Consider the following 16601-nt stretch of genomic DNA (forward strand, 5'->3'; position numbering starts at 1 on the left):
TGGACTCCATTAAAATTAAAACTTCTGCTCTGTGAAAGATAATGTCAAAAAAATGACAAGACAAACCACAGACTGGGAGAAAATATATGCAAAAGACATATCTGATAAAGGACTGTTACCCAAAATATACCAAGAACTCTGAAAACTCAACAATAAGAAAACAAACAGCCCAAATAAAAAATGGGCCAAAGACCTTAAAGACACCTCAATAAAGATATAAAGATGGCAAATAAGCACATGAAAAGATGCTCCACGTCATACATCATCAGGGAAATGCAAATTAAAACAATGAGACACCACTACATACCTATAAGGACGGCCAAAATCCAGAACACTGATAACACCACATGCTGGTGAAGATGTGGAACGCTAGGAACTCTCATGCATTGCTAGTGGGAATGCAAAACGGAACAGCCGCTTTGGAAGACAGCTTAGCAGTTTCTAACAAAACTAAACATACTCTACCATACAATCCAGCAATCACAATCCTTGGTGTTTACCCAAAGGAGTTGAAAACTTTTATCTACACAAAAACCTGCACATGGATGTTTATAGCAGCTTTATTCATAATTACCAAAACTTGGAAGCAATCAAGATGGCCTTCAGTAGGTGAATGGATAAATAAACTGTGGTACATCCAGACAATGAAACATTACTCAGCACTAAAAAGAAATGAACTATTAAGCCATGAAGAGACACGAAGGAACCTTAAATGCAAAATACTAAGTGAAAGAAGCCAATACGTAAAGGCTATATACTGTATGAATCCAACTACATGACATTCTGGAAAAGGTAAAACTATGGAGGTGGTAAAAGAATCAGTGGTCGGCAGGGGTTGCAGAGGTGGAGGGAGTGGAATAGGTGGAGCTCAGAGGACTTTTAGGGCAGTGAAATACTCTGTATGACACTATAATGATGGATACATGTCATTATACATTTGTCCAAACCCACAGGATGCACACCACCAAGAGTGAACCCTAATGTAAATTACGGACTGGGGTGATTATGATGTGTCAATGTAGGTTCATCAGTTATAACAAATGTACCACTTTGGTGGGGGGGATGTTGATAATGGGGGAGGCTATACATGTGTCGGGGCAGGGGGTATATGAGAAATCTCTGTATCTTCCTCTCAATTTTGCTGTGAACCTAAAAAACAGCTTTAAAAAAATAAAGTCTTAAAAATGGGGGGAGGGGAGGATTGCTAAGTCTGATAGGATTAAGAACAAACTAGTTTACAGTAAGCCAAACAATACACAGTATACTCATCCTACCCCAAACAGTTGTGAGCCACTTACCTTCCATACTAGGGGAAGGGAAAGCAATCATCATTAGCACAGGAAGAATCATCACTCCATCTACCATTGTACAACTGTGGAGGGAAAAAAAGAGATATCAGTAAAACAAAAAAATTTAACTGTAGGATGACAAATTAAATTAAGCATACCATCTTCAAACTGCCGTTCAAGGCCTTTCTTACAAATCCCCCTCACATATGTTGCCTTATTTCTTAGTACATTTAAACATATACCCTTTACATGGATCTAAATAAATCATCTTAAAGAGTTAATCAGATTTACCTCCTACCGGTGGCCACTCTGAGGCAACTTTCTCTGAGTCTACCCACTTACAAAGAACTCAAAAGGGACATGAAAAATTCTCAGCTATAAGGCCAGGCATTCCTAAAGGACTTTCGGTTTGAATTTTATTTTATGCCACTGAATGCAAAATTGGCACCGAGTTAAAAACTCTAAGAAGCACGAATAGACTGTTCTAACACGATGTTAAAGATTAAGTGACTGAATAATCCAAACCAAATTACTACGTTTGAGCCTTCCTTTAAAAGGATTAGAGGTGAAGCAACCTACATCATCATACAGCCCCAAAAAAGAAAAAAAATAAAACAAAACACAAAACTGTAACTTATCCCTTATCTATGGCTAAGCAATGTATTCTTACATTAACCTCAAATTTAACAAAGCATAGACACAATCAAGATATGAAGAAATCATATAAAATCTTAATATATGAAACTATAACAGAGAGAAAATAAGATACTTGATATAAATTTTAAGTTGATATTGCCCTAAAACTACACTGGTAGAAGCTCAATGTTCTGAGTCAAGGGGTTACAACAAAGAACTTTTCCATCTGAATAATTCCTATAAAATTTTGGAAATATGATGACAGTTTGGCTATAATAATTCTTTATTACAAAGAATAATTTTAAAAAATTAAACCTTGAACTAGTTGCAATTTTCTGGATGGTAAAACAAACAGAAAACGGGTAAAGTTCTTTAGTGAATAGGTTCATGTGCTATCTTACTCTTAGAGCTTCAAAGAAAAGAGCAAAAGCCCACTGCTATCTAAGCTGTTTGGAATGGACACCTTCTGACTCATCTTCTTAAAATCAGTTTTTTGGTTAGTAGTCTGAGTGTTCATTACCTGCACCTCTATTCTATCTTACCATCCCTCACTTCAATTTGTCCACAACTATATTTCAGACTAACCCTTCTCTAACAGCAAGGTGAGGGAAGGGGGTAAAGGAGAGTTTAATGGACCTTCCTTTTACATTTTTAAAAGCACATGGAACTTGAGTGACTCCCTTTCTCCTGTTGCTGTTGTTATTATTACTATTATTTCCATGTTCACATACATCTTTTCTAGAGCAAGCCCTTGTTTGATATAAATGCAAATGCCTCACTTCACCCTGGAACCCTCATAAGCAGATACTGACCCCTGCATCACCATCTCATCTCTGTGCCTTTGAACAGAAATGCACTGTTGGTTCCCTCCACCCCAGATGCCTTGAGCCTCCCCCTCCACCTCTCTCCTACCCAACTCCCTCTTCCTGTCATTCACGATCTAGCTCAAAAGGCAGATGCTTGGTGCAACACCTCTCCATCAGCAGTGATTTCAACCCCCCAGCACTGGTCTAACACCACTCCGAATCAATCATCTGTCTATGTCAATCTCCAGCACTAGCCTACTTGCCCCTAAAAGGGGTGCATGCATCCAAGGGCCACACAAGACAATGCATTAAATTATGGGATGAAAATACTAAAACTTGTATCTTATAAAAACTGATTTAATCTAACAGAGTGATAAATAACTTGATCCTTTATTTGGTCTCTGTCTCAGCCCCTTATGACAGTCTACTACAAGAGGTATCTTGCAGAAAAAGTGGGAGTTACACAATGTGAAAGAGTGGACATTGTTTGCTTATAGAATACAGCCATGTGCTATACTCTTGAGGGTTTACTGAAGTGGAATTACAGGTTGTAATGGCTAGATATAATGAAATGAGCCCTCCCCAAATTGCAAGTGTTCTAAATCCATTAAAGAAACTACAGATTGAATATGTTATTAATGAAAGTACCAGAGAAGAGTAAGAAAATGGTGAAACTGATAATGGCTACTCCTAGTGGTTCTTTGTTAATCAGTTTAAAGAAAAGCAATTAACATTCAGTTCACTGTGACATGAAGCAGGCTCACCAAATTCAGAATTTAAAAATACATTAAAAACTGATTTGCAACCAGTATCATAAACAATAAACATTATCCTGAGTAGCTTGAGATTTTCGTCAATACAATGTCATTACCGTTAGCCATACCTCAAATATTTCATCTTAAATCTTTTTAAAATTTCTATTTTATGTATGTCTGATAACACATAGTTTAACTTTATATAAAACTTATAAGCAACATACATATTGAGGGTACACACTCAAAAAACTTTTTAACTGATGGGATATATCATTAAAAGCCTTTGAAAAGTATTGAACTATATCTCAGTCTTATCTTTGAATTTCCAGTCCGTCCGTCCTTCCTTCCTTCCTTCCTTCCTTCCTTCCCTCCCTCCTTCCTTCCTTCCTTTCCTTCCTTCCTTCCTCCCTCCCTCCCTCCCTTCCCTCAACAACTATTGAGAGCCTGCTATGTACTAGAAATTAGAAACTTAGAATGATAAAGATATACAAACATGGTCCTTACTATTACAGAACTTACACAATCTATCTATGGTGGTAGTCAAATAATCATCCAAAAGACTGCACAATTAAAAACTGAATTAAGTGTTATGAAGAAACATGGTTAAATAAGACTGCTAACAAAACACTTTAAGATTTTTTGGAGGGTGGAGGAGCTTCCCTGGGTAGATTATATATAAACAGGAACCAGAAAGGTGAGTAGGAGGTACTACAAAAAGGATAAGAGTATGTGAGCTCTTGTGTGTGTGTGTGTGTGTGTGTGTGTGTGTGTGTGTGCGTGTGTGTGTGCGCATTTGTGTTGGGGTGGGGAGCACTCTGTGGTGGACACAGGAGGGCATTTAAGGAAAAAGGCACAGCTTCTCGGCTTCTACAGGGGTCCTGTGGCCAGGGGAAGCTTGGTGTTTCCTGAGGACTTAAGGCATATTTCACATGTGAAAAAAACACCAGGCTAGGACATAGAGAGCCTAGAGAGAGGAGTTATAAGGAGAGAAAACCCAAGAAGGCTGGAGAGGTAGCCCCTGGCCAGAACCTGGGTAAAACATGGTAAGCCCTAGTAAGCCCCCTACTCACCTCCCTACGTTCGCTGTTGTCAAGGCCCCTCTCCACCCCGTTCTCCCAGGCACACCAACTAGCCAGCTCCCTGCCTATCTCTGGACCTCTGTATATATGAAGTTCCCAGTGATTGAGCCCTTCTTTCAGGACCCAACCTGGCAAATTCCTATTCAACCTTCAAGCCTCAACTTAAATGTCACTTCCTTCTAGAAGCTTGCCTAAACCCTCATATGCCCTCATTACACTCTCATATACCACTTTGTTAATTTTTATTTATAGCACTTATCATAATTAATAATTACATATTCATGTTTGAGTGTGTGCTTTTGAACATATGTCTCCCTCACTAGACTGTAAACTTAATGGTAGTAAAATCTATAGTCTATTTTGTTCATCGCTACTAGAGCCAAGTAGGTGCACATTTAATACTCGTTGAATTCAAATTCTCCCTGAACTAATCGGCTCAATTTAACTTTAATTTCCAAAGAATTAGAAGTTACCCACCCCCCTACCGCCCATAACACAAAAGCACATACACACCTGCAAAGGAATAGCAGGATTAAGACATTTATCATCTCTGTTAACTTTAATCTCTAGAATCTAGTTCAGGTAATAATAAAAATCAGCAGTTAACAAGTTTCAAGCTCCGAAATCAAGAATCCTTTCACTATTTTAAAAAATAATTCTAAAAGACAATCACCATTGACAATTTTTCCTGTCACAAAGCCAACAAAAGCCCATGCCCCTGAACACCTTTTAATTGATTATTATCGTGCAAGCAAAATTAAAACAATAATTTAGGCTCCTAAATGGAAAACAGGGGGGAAAAAAGGAGTTATAAATTCAGGCTTCCAAACTAATCTGCTGTTTATAGATAGATAGCTCAAAATCTGCCAAACATCTTTGGGGAAAAAATGTCAGCAGCATTTACTGGTTGCCATTCTGTTCAGTGTCTGGAGTGTCTCTGCTGACCAGTTAATTCAGCTATTAAAAATGGTACTTTCAAAACTAAAGGGAAAAGAAATGTAGAGAGGAGAATGTTCTGGAATAAATTTCCTGATCATATTTTACATATAAAGAACATCAATATGCTGAAGTCCCAACTTGAAGCCCCAAGGATCTATTTCGAATTTTTAAATATACTAAAAAGGAAACATTGTCTTTAGAAGTAGTTTTCAACTCCCTTGCGCTCAAGTATTTTTGGCTAAGGAGTTTCAGATGTGGGCTGGCCAAAAAGATGAACGGGTAGTGGGAAAAGAGAGTGGCAATAATTCAATAGTTCAGGGATGCTTTACTCCAGTAGTTTTCAAAATTTTTGGTCTCAGAATCTCTTTATACTCTTGAAAATTATTGAGGACTCTAAGGAACTTGTCTATGTAAGTTATTTCTACCAATATTTACTCTATTAGAAATTAAAATGGAGAATGTTTTAAATACTGTATTTGTTTTGAAATAACAATAAACATATTACCCTATTTTTTCTAAATTAAAAAAAGAACTGTATTTTCCCCCACAAAAAGGTGTAATGAGGAAAGTGGCATCACTTTGCATTTTTGCAAATCTCTATAATGTTTGGCTTAGTAGAAGGCAACTGGATTCTCATATATGATTCTGCATTCAATCTGGAACGACATGTTGTATCAGCTGAAGAAAGGAGAATCCAACTTCGTACATGAAGACATATATGTGACTGGAAGAAGGACCTTGTGGAACCCCTGAGAAAGTCCTGGAAACTCCAGAGGATCTCAGACCATGCTTGGAGAAGCACTGCCTTACTCTTAAATGATCAGTCCTTCTACCATACCAGGTAACCAGATGGTACCAGATATTTCAGGCTGAGCATTGGCTCGATACCTGACAAAAATGTTACAGCTCCACAGGTTTAGAAATCTCTTTAAACTCTCTAACATCAAGGAAGTCAACAATAAGTCTAGTGGTCAAGGGAGAAGGCATTAGATATCTATTTCATGTAGGAATAATACTTTATGTGCACAACGAAATATTTTTTAAATGAGACATAAAACTGTGATCAGAAGGTACTCCAGCGTCCATCTCCTTTAGGTCCAACCAAATCCTTTTGCAATATTCTAAGGCCAAAATCCCTGACTGCAAAAACTCATAAGCTACTGCGGGTTACAGAATATTATCTGAACAGTTTGGAGTACAAATTTTTGCCCCAGTATATACCACCTCCTTTCTGTTCTTGGATAAGGCCCTCTAGCCCTGGTAACTGATCTTAATATTTCAGACACAAGGTAAAGAGCTATGCAGAAAAAGGTTAGGGACCTAGGGTCTTAACTAAGGTACCCTCTTTAAATCAGTGCCATCTTTTACAGTGTCTCAGGACTACTCACTTGGGAGATAGAACAGTCCCATGATATTGTACTCCAAACAGGCATACCACCAGGGCAAAACAGAGCTGCTTTCCAAATCCTATGGTACTTTTCAAACTCCATTTATAGATCAGACTGACATCCAGTTAGGGAGCTGGCGTTTAGCTCAATTTTTAACACATGTGGGCTTGAGACCAAGTTTGGCACTTCTTTCACTCATCACAGTTTTACAGCTGGATAAAGCCACAGATATACTGCAACACATCCCCCCAAAAATCACAAAGCATTTTGATGTCAGTCACAGAATAACCAGGAGTATAATGCACTTCTATATTCAACCTTTAGAACTCATATTAAGCAATCTAGTTGATAATGTACTATAAGAATAAAAGATATTTCTAAAACCTAAACTTATGAACAGCAAACAACTTGTTATCCGTAGGCTGAGGATGAAAGCAAAGCTGTAAGATGAACCCTGAGATTCTTTCCCATCAGAAAACTCTACAAAATGTTCATTTGTCTGGCCTGGTGGCCTAGACTCATTTGGTTTGTCCATTTGTTCAACACATAATCTACTGAGCACCTACTCGTTCAATAGGGACTTTCTTGATACTCTGCTCAATTCAACTTCTAACACTCTCCAAGTTAGAAAGAATCTTGAAAGATGGATTGTATATTCACCCATCCCTATTTTGAATGACTTTTTCACCATCCACGTGAAGTCGCTCACTCACCGTTGGTGAGGACTATCACAAGTGTTCCATGACAGTTTTTTTCTTTATGTCTCTTTTACATGGCCTATGCTATGCCTTCCATAAGAAAAAAAAATCTTTCTCTTTAATATAAAAGGTAGAGGCAAAGCAGAAAAGAAGTAGAGTGATTCTGCTTTCCCTTAGTTATCTGTCAACAGCACATCATTATTACAGTAACAGTAGTGCCACTTACTTAAGCAGCCAGGCACTGTGCTTAGGGATCCTATATATTATCTCTTTCAACCTCTCCCCAAAACACTCTGAAATAAATACTCATATTAATCCCAGTTTACAGATAAGAAAATGGGTAGGTAGAAGTACCTTGCTCAAGCACACAAAGTCAAACCCAAAGCCATGTGACCAGAGTTCAGGTCCTAATTACCAAACGCTCACAACCTTCATTAAACCAGCCAGCCATAGTTTAGCTTCCTAAACTATGGAACTAACCAGTCTTCCTTAACATTTTATCCAAGCTTCAACACGTGCGCTTTACCCATCTTGATTTTCCTCTCAGAAAACAATCTTTACTCATGGTTATTTGGGCCACCTTTCAATCATTCCCTCTTTCCATTTCTCTAAGCTCAAAATTAATTTCATACACCCTGTAACCTCAGATTATCTCCCCTGCCCCTGGGGGGAAAAAAAAAAATCTTGATGTGAAAGGAAAGACAAGCCACGTTGCTAGTACACAAGTGGTTGCTACCTCCTCCCTCCCATCCCCATTCTTCGGTTCTCTTGTGACGCATCATAAAATAAAAACAGAAATTAGCGTTAAGTCGGGCACATTTGGGGGGCAAATTAGATCCAGCAAGACAGACTCTAAACATACAATCTTGAGGGAAGGTATACTTACAACCACCACCTCCAAGGGGGACAAAAATCAGCCATTATGTGACAATAGTTATGTCTCTTCTATGCTCAACAAGCAGAGAGAGAACCCAAGGACAGCTTGCTCCAAACTACCTGGGCCTTTGGAAAGGGTGGAGAGAGACATGGGCTGTCAGTTATAGCTGCAAAGAAAGGCTAAACCAAAGCATCATACCATATAAGTTAAGTCAGGGTCTTTTCTCCAGTTCACAAATGACCTGTGAAATATTTTTAACACCCCACTCTGTCTCAACTGGCAATGTGCAAGTTGCCAGGGCTTGGTTTTATATAGACTTCACTGCTGCGGGAGGGTTTCTGGTGGGGTGTTACTTTCAGAATATTAGCATGTAATTTGATCTCTCAAGATAGATGAATACAAATAGCTTCTTGGACAAGTCCTATAGAACTGAAATCCAGCCCCTGGATCAGTTCATCCTGTAGTTAGAGGAAATAATTACAGATTATTTCAGGAAAGAAAGGGTTTTGACTGAAAGAGTTACACTACAAACATTCCAGCTGTGACAGATGGACCCAAGATTTGGTTTGGAAAGGCCAGGAAAAGAATAATATAATCTGGTTTAAAAAAAAAAAAAAAAAAAAAAAAAGGCAAGGGTAGGTACATGAGGCTTAAGTGAATGAAAATAAGTAAAAGGATAAGCTACCATGTAAGAACCAAAGAAACCCCAGTAGACTTATTTTAATTGTATACAGGACGAAACTGACTTTGCTACACCCCTACCAAATATAAAGATAATAACTTAGCTAAGCTTCTGAGATTCCAATGTTTTGATCACCCACGGCATGCCTTACTGGTATCTCAAGTCTCGGTTTTATTTTGATGCGCTTGACTACACGGAAACTGTCCCTCGTTTTCCACCTCATTCCCTCTGTATCAAATAGCCACGGCTCTCCGCTTTGTTTCAACTGATAGGACCCATCATCTCCCAGCTGTTTTGTTCTATTCTCTTAGGCAGCTCAGGGCTCCTCTCCCTCCAGTTTACAAACTGGGACTTTCTTTTTTTTTTTTTTTTAACCTACTGGTAGAAAGGAGCCTGTTATTCCCCCTACCCTCACCCCCAACTCCACTCCACCAGTGAAACTCTTAGATGAGTAACTGTGAAGTCCACCTAAAATCCCACCTCCTCCCAAAGCCCTCAGTTAGATGCCTTCTCGGCCCTCTGCTGCATTTCTCACTGCCTGCAGTTTCCCCTTTAGCCTAAGAGTGCAGACCCTACCTATCCCTCCTGTTACCAGACAAATGGTGTCTCAGGCACTGCCATCTGACACAACTGTCCCAATTCTAAGGCTAATGTGACTAACGCGTTAATAATTTGAAGGGTGGGGGGGAAATTAAATAAAAAAGACGTCAGCACCAAGGAGGTATATTTCCCTCTCTCTCTTTTTAAAAGGGGAGGCACTAGAGCAGATTTCTGTGGAGGTGAGAAAAACCACCCTTTATACGCCAGCCTGACCACAGCCCTTCTCATCCGTACCCCACACACACTCAAGCCCCTTCCTGCCTCAGACCTCCCCACGCTCACCCCATAGTGCCCTGCCATCTTCTTCACAGCACTTAACGCTGCGTGACACCTGTCACAGAGAGTGAGGTTTAAGGAATTTTTTACAGGCTGGCAAGGAAATGACTGGGGGAGAGGGCTGGTCCTCATCCTCAATGTAATACAGCTGCAACCAGGTATTGGAGATAAATTAAAAGATATCATTTGTAACCTGGATTTCAGTTTTCAAGGGTGTCATCCAAGAGAAGCAGCCAAACAAAAAGACGGCTGGCAGACTCTGGGTATACCAGACAACTCCCTGGTGGACAATATCCCATTTGGATAGGACTGCTTGGATCTCTAGTTGCAGACACCAGCTGATCTGCCCAGAGCCATCCCCAGTGACCTCTGAGACAGCTTCTGTAGCTGGAAAATACATCTCCTAGGAGTCAGGAATTGACATATTATCTCCCCCCACTCTGCCCCCCACTAGTCTCCTAACAGTTATTGACGCTATTTGGAAAGCCATGCTTCCATGCCTATTAATAACCTTCAGAAAGAACCCTGAGGAAGTGTCAAGAGAAAAATAGATCTGGCTGATGGAAGCCAAAGACTCAATCAGAGGTTACAATTAGCAATTAATAGATTTGAAGAAAAAGAAAGTTGTAACATTTTCTGTATCATACATTATCTGTTCAGGAAGCTTAAAACAAAATATTTAGCCAATGAATTCAAGGAATGCTGAGTCAAGAACACCAGTCTTCACAGAAAGAAACTCTTTTAAAGACCGCTTATCTATTTAAATAAACCAGCTACTAAGTTTATCCCCACATCAACAATTCCAGAGAATTTAGCCCGGCTGATATCATTAAACCCTTATAGTTATTTACATCGTTATAAAGTTTCTTCAGGTGACACCTTAAATAGCAACCAAATCAATCTATTCTAAAATAACTGAACAACTAATTAACATTCATCTTTAAAAAGACTTTTCTTAGTGGTCTTTCTCCTCTCCCCTCCCTCAGTTAGAATGTGATTAACGGAATTCTCTCACAACTTCACTTGAAATACGCTTTTGCCCCTGGAGCAGCTAAAGCAGAATCAGATAATTGTGGTATGACTCAACAAATGCACAGCTGTTCATTTAAATATATCCGTCAAAAGTATAAATATGATCATGAGAAAGAAAATGAGCCGTGTACACAGGGTCAGTGTACAAGTGGAACAAGTTAGCATAGAAGTAACCACAACAGAAAACAAGGAGGAGGGGAAATAAGACAGGGAGAGGCTCTGATACCACACAGAAAGAGACCAGAAAACTTTCATAACCAAAAAACCACCCACCCAAACCAAAACGCTCGGACTTCCCTGGTGGCGCGGTAGTTAAGAATCCGCCTGCCAATGCAAGGGACACGGGTTCAAGTCCTGGTCCCGGAAGATCTCACATGCCGCGGAGCAGCTAAGCCCGTGCGCCACAACTACTGAGCCCGCGTGCCACAACTACTGAAGCCTGCGTGCTTAGAGCCCGTGCTCCACAACAAGAGAAGCCACTGCAGTGAGAAGCCCGTGCACCGCCACGAAGAGTAGCCCCCGCTCGCCACAAGTAGAGAAAGCCCTCGTGCAGCAACAAAGACCAAACACAGCCAAAAACAATAAATAAATAAGATAAATTTATTTTTTAAAAAAATCAAAACGCTCAATTGACCTAAATTAGAAATTAATGGCATGTTAAAAGTAAAAATAAATGCACTCTACTAAGTGGGGAGAAAGAAACGAAATCCAGGAGACAGAAGATGCTCCCGAGTACACAGAAGTAGAAAGCCTACAGGGTAGAAATGATGAACCCAACCTGTTATGAAGAACAAAGACATGGAGGCAGAGAAAAACAGGAGGAACAGGGCACTCACCTCAGTGCTCTCCCCACAACCTTCGAAGTCAGACATTAGGAAATGCAGAAAATGCAGGGATCCCTCCAACAGTCAGTCCCAAAGCAAATAACTGGAAAGCACCACCCTGTACCAGGCAACCCCTCTTGGAGGTTCTACACGTCTAAGAGTGTCACCTGAACACAAAGAAAAGGAAACCAAAAAAGAGAAAACAGAATGTGAAGAGGAGCAGGAAGAGCGCTGAATAAGAAAAAAGGGCCAATGTCAGCCATGAAAACCCCACTCCTTCCTTCTTCCTCAGGGATGGGCCCAAAGGCCCAGTCAGAACTTGAGAAGCAGAGGTACCTCTGCAAAGACTTGAGTACCTCTCTTCCTTTAATGTGTAATTCAAAATATTAACAAATAGAAAGAACATCTAATTCATGATGACCATTTTCAAGCTTTCCCCAAACCATCAAAACTCAAGTGCTTGGCAAAAAAATAACCTACCTGGTACTGGGGTGGGGGGGGCCCTAACCTCATGCTTGGCCTGACCACTCAGCCATCATCCTGCATAAGGAACCATTCACATCCTCCACATTTACAGGCAAACCTCTCTTACATTATTATAAGCAACCACTATTTCAGCAACCACCACCTCCCTCGGCCCCAAGTCCTCCCATATCAACCCTCTTCATACCCTCGCAGAAAACTTTCTAGAAAGAGCACTCTACAAAGCTCCTTCCACATCTCCCCTCTCCATCCGGTCCATCACCAAAATGCCTCTGGCTAAGGTTCTAACTCTTTGTAACCTGACCTTATCCGTCAGATTCACAGGGGAGCTTCCTCAGAAGTCAGACTCTGAAGCCTCACCCACCAAGATTTGTATTTGATTGACCTGAGATGAGGCCTAGGAATCCCCCAGTCCCCCGGCAATTTGGGTGGTGCTGAGAATGCTGAGGGTGGCATCAACTGGTCCATTCCCTAGGGTCTTCCCTAGCTGGGATTCAGAGGCTCCATCTCTCTGCTATCTTTACTTTTATGGGTTGGATCTGCTTAGCTTCCTTGGGCGGGAGTTTCCTCTTCTGCCACTCATATCTTAAACGCTGGTTTCCCTTGAGGCCTCACATCTCAGCCCTCCCTTCTTCCCATTCAAGATGCTACCCAGCTTCAAGGCCACTGAGCCAAATGGAACCACCCGGTTAGGATTCTTTACTCATTTTCCCCTTCCCTGACTATTCCTTCCTTATCACCTTCTTTCCCTATCGTATGTCCTCATGTTTTCACTGTTTATAAAATTAATTTAAAAAAATTTTGCATAACAGGCATTTCAAGTTATGTTGAGAAAAAGGATAATAAACCCTATTTTTGACCTCCCAGTTTCAAAAATAAGCCACATCCTACCACTCAGTTCCAAAAATAAGAAATCTTATTTCCTCTATTCTGCCCATTTTCTTCCTGATGTATTTTAATGAGAATCCCACAACTCACATCATTTCACCCACAAATTCTTTAACAGATAAGGACTTTTTCTAAACATCACTATAAAGCCAACATCTCATCTAACAAAATTAAAAGTATTCCTCCTCCAAATATCATCGAAAAGCTAATCAGTGTTTAAATTTGCCCAGTTTTCAACAACATCCCCCACTCCTTCCCCTGAAAACCGTGAGGAGAATGGGGAGAGCACACAAAGAGAGAATTGTTTTTCTCGCCTTTCAGTTACCATCACTAGTGGTGCGGTGTTGGGATTGTGGCGGTGTGGAGAATACTGTGTGTAACGTGTGGAAGACAGCAAATGCCTAACTATGGCCTATTCAAATACTATTGTTCCCTACTGTTCTGGGGAAACTAAATTTTCTGCGTGGAATAAGGGAGTTAGAGATGTAATTCGGAAAAGGTTAAGTAAGAACCACATAAACTGAATTTGAATTGGAAGCAACAGTATGAACTCACTGAGTATTTTATACATACATATTTCCTCTGTCCACTAAAAAGGCCTAGAAACAATGACCTACCGAGTAGCAGTGAGCATTCCGGATACCCAGATTGTGGGGTTAAACTACTATTTCCCACTAAAAGAAAGAGAACAAGTTGAATTGAACCATGAGTATGCAATCACCAAATCCAGCCAGTTGGAAATTAGAGGTTGAATGGCTGGGTTCTTCAACAGGTAAACTGTAAGAAGAGGAAAGGGCTGGAGGGGGAACCTGAGGTTTAAGAGACTTCAAAGACGGAAAAAGATGTGCAAGACTAAACTACAGTGGCTAGATATGCACAGGCAGGTGATAAGACCATACAGAAAGGCAACGAAGCAATTACTATGGAAGTCAGGAAAGTGGTTACCTCTGGAGAGAGAGAGGGACCATGACAGGCACGGAACATGCCAAGGGGCTCTAGGGAGGCCGCTAATATTCTCTTGACCTGTGTGGTGGTCACAAAAAATATTTACCTTATAAAAATTAACTAAGCTATGTATATTTTGTGTGATATGTGTATCTGTGTTTTACTTTATAATAAAAAGGTAAAAAGGAGAAGACTAAAGAGGAATGTGTGTTGTTCAAAAAAAGGTGCAGACTAACACAAACAAACACACACACACACACACACACACACACACACACACACACTCGGAGGAAGTAACAGTATTGCATATCATACATATATGCACAAAATTTGCCCAGGTTTGTGTTACAAATAAGTTTATATAATAACCTTCTGAAATGTCAACTATTTTTTACCTTCAGACAGGAAAACTGTTTTTTCAAGTTACAAGTTTATTAATTTTTAATAGAGAAATAGGCTTCACTTACCTAGTCATTATCAGAAATCAAGTATTAAACTAAAAAAGTAACACAGCATCTTATGATAAGTTGGTCCTTCCTCTCTCCTACTTCAATTACATAAGTTCCATGGGTCAAGGATATCGAAAGATTGGAGAGTCCAGATCAATGTTTCCCAAACACTGTGCAACATTATCACCAAATGAGAAAAATTAACACCATAAAGATGTGAAACCTCCCTCCCAAAACTTATGTAGACATTTAACACAATCCTAATAATCATACTAACAGGTTTGCTTCTTAGCGGGGAGGGAGTGGTGGCTACATATGAAAATTTTGAAGTCCATATATTTTCTTACAAACCCCACACACACACAAATACATATGAAAATTCTGTAAAATGAAACTTTAAAGTTCTGTAAAAGGGAACTTAAAATAAATATGAAAATTCAGTAAAATGGAACTACTCCTACAAAAGAGAAAAAAAAGTATTAAGCTCCAAGAGTTTAAGAAAAAGAGTGTGATCCTACTACACACACAGGCAAAGAGATCAATTAAACTAAATGGATATCCCAGAAATAGACCACAATGTACATGGGAATTTATAATACAAAGGAAATCAAAAGAGAAAATTTGGGACTATTCAGTAAAATTGGAATGACTAGCCAATGGGACAGAGACTGCTTATTTTCCACTAAAATTCCTTCTTCACTTCTTCTTGGGCACATGCTGACCAGCACGGACTGCATTCTTCACACTCCCTCACAGCCAGATGTGCCCACAAGACTACGTTCTCACCAATGGAAGCAGGAAGTGACACGTGATCGCTTGCCCTGAACTTTCTCCTTCGTCCTTCACATGGAGGGAACCCAGCTATGGTAGCAACCCAGCTATGACCATGCAGATAACTACAGTGACAATTCCTAGAGCCACAGGACAGAAGGAACCTGACTCTCAATGACCAGTGGATACGGGCAGTTCTGCTGACTTGCTTTGCTCACATTGGAACTGTTAAGTGAAGAAAAAGATCAACTCCTCTGTTCTTTGAACCATAGCATATTTCGGTCCCTTGGTTACAGCAACTCAGCCTTACCCTAATTAATAGAGCACCTAGAGAAAAATTAAGTTGGATTCATACCTAACATTCCAGATGGATCAAAGATTTAAGCCTAAAAAAAGAACCACATGACACTACAAGGAAAGATAAGTTTTTAACTCTAAGAATGGAAAAGGTCTTTTAACTGTCATACAAAGTCCTGAAGCCACAAAAAGGTTGATTATATATTTATCTCTATAAATATTTTGGGGAGGCGGTGGGAGCTGGGGTTGGGGGGGGGGGGGTGCCGCGTGGCTTCTGGGATCTCAGTTCCCCGACCAGGGATTGAACCCGGGCCCCGGCAGTGAAAGCGCCGAATCCTAACCACTGGGAATTCCCTCTATAACTAATATTTTTAAACGTCTTTTATCTACTGTCTCTTCCACTAGGATGTAAGTTCCATGGAGCAAGAACTGGGATCTATTTTCTTCACTATTGTATAACCTACTGCCTAGAATAAGTGCTTAATGAATAAGAGGCATTCAATAAATATTTGTTGAATGAATTGGTAAATTTAAGTATACAAAATTTTAAATAATCTACACTGCAAAATAATTATTTTTACACAAATGACCAAGTAAAATATCACACATCACAAGGAGAGAAGGGGGGGGTGCTAATTTGTTAATGCACAGGAGCTCCTGTGAACTGATAATAAAAAGATCAATAACCCAACAGGAAAATAGACAAAGGACACTAACATAGAGGGAACAGAACCGGAAATACAAATGGCCTTTAAACTTATGAAAAGATGCTCAATGTCAATCAAAATAAGAAAAAATGCAAATTAAAGCTCCATTAAACTGTCATTTTTCACCTATAGGTTTGGCAGAGAAGAAATTATCAGTTTGGCAATTATACTGTGATTGGC

The 16601-nt window shown here is 39.8% G+C and overlaps 1 protein-coding gene across 2 annotated transcripts in view; it reads right to left on the reverse strand.

Annotated features, from left to right (window-relative positions):
* The window catches only part of ACVR1 (activin A receptor type 1), a 125287-nt gene that overhangs the window by 55080 nt on the left and 53606 nt on the right, over nt 1–16601 (reverse strand). For both annotated transcript variants that reach the window (XM_059927918.1, XM_059927917.1), the window contains one exon: nt 1299–1372. In XM_059927918.1, coding sequence (XP_059783901.1) covers nt 1299–1365 — 67 coding nt within the window. In that variant the 5' untranslated portion in view covers nt 1366–1372. The remainder of the gene's footprint in view (nt 1–1298; nt 1373–16601) is intronic.

This window comes from Balaenoptera ricei, chromosome 7, assembly GCF_028023285.1.
Source record: "Balaenoptera ricei isolate mBalRic1 chromosome 7, mBalRic1.hap2, whole genome shotgun sequence".
Lineage (NCBI taxonomy): Eukaryota > Metazoa > Chordata > Mammalia > Artiodactyla > Balaenopteridae > Balaenoptera > Balaenoptera ricei.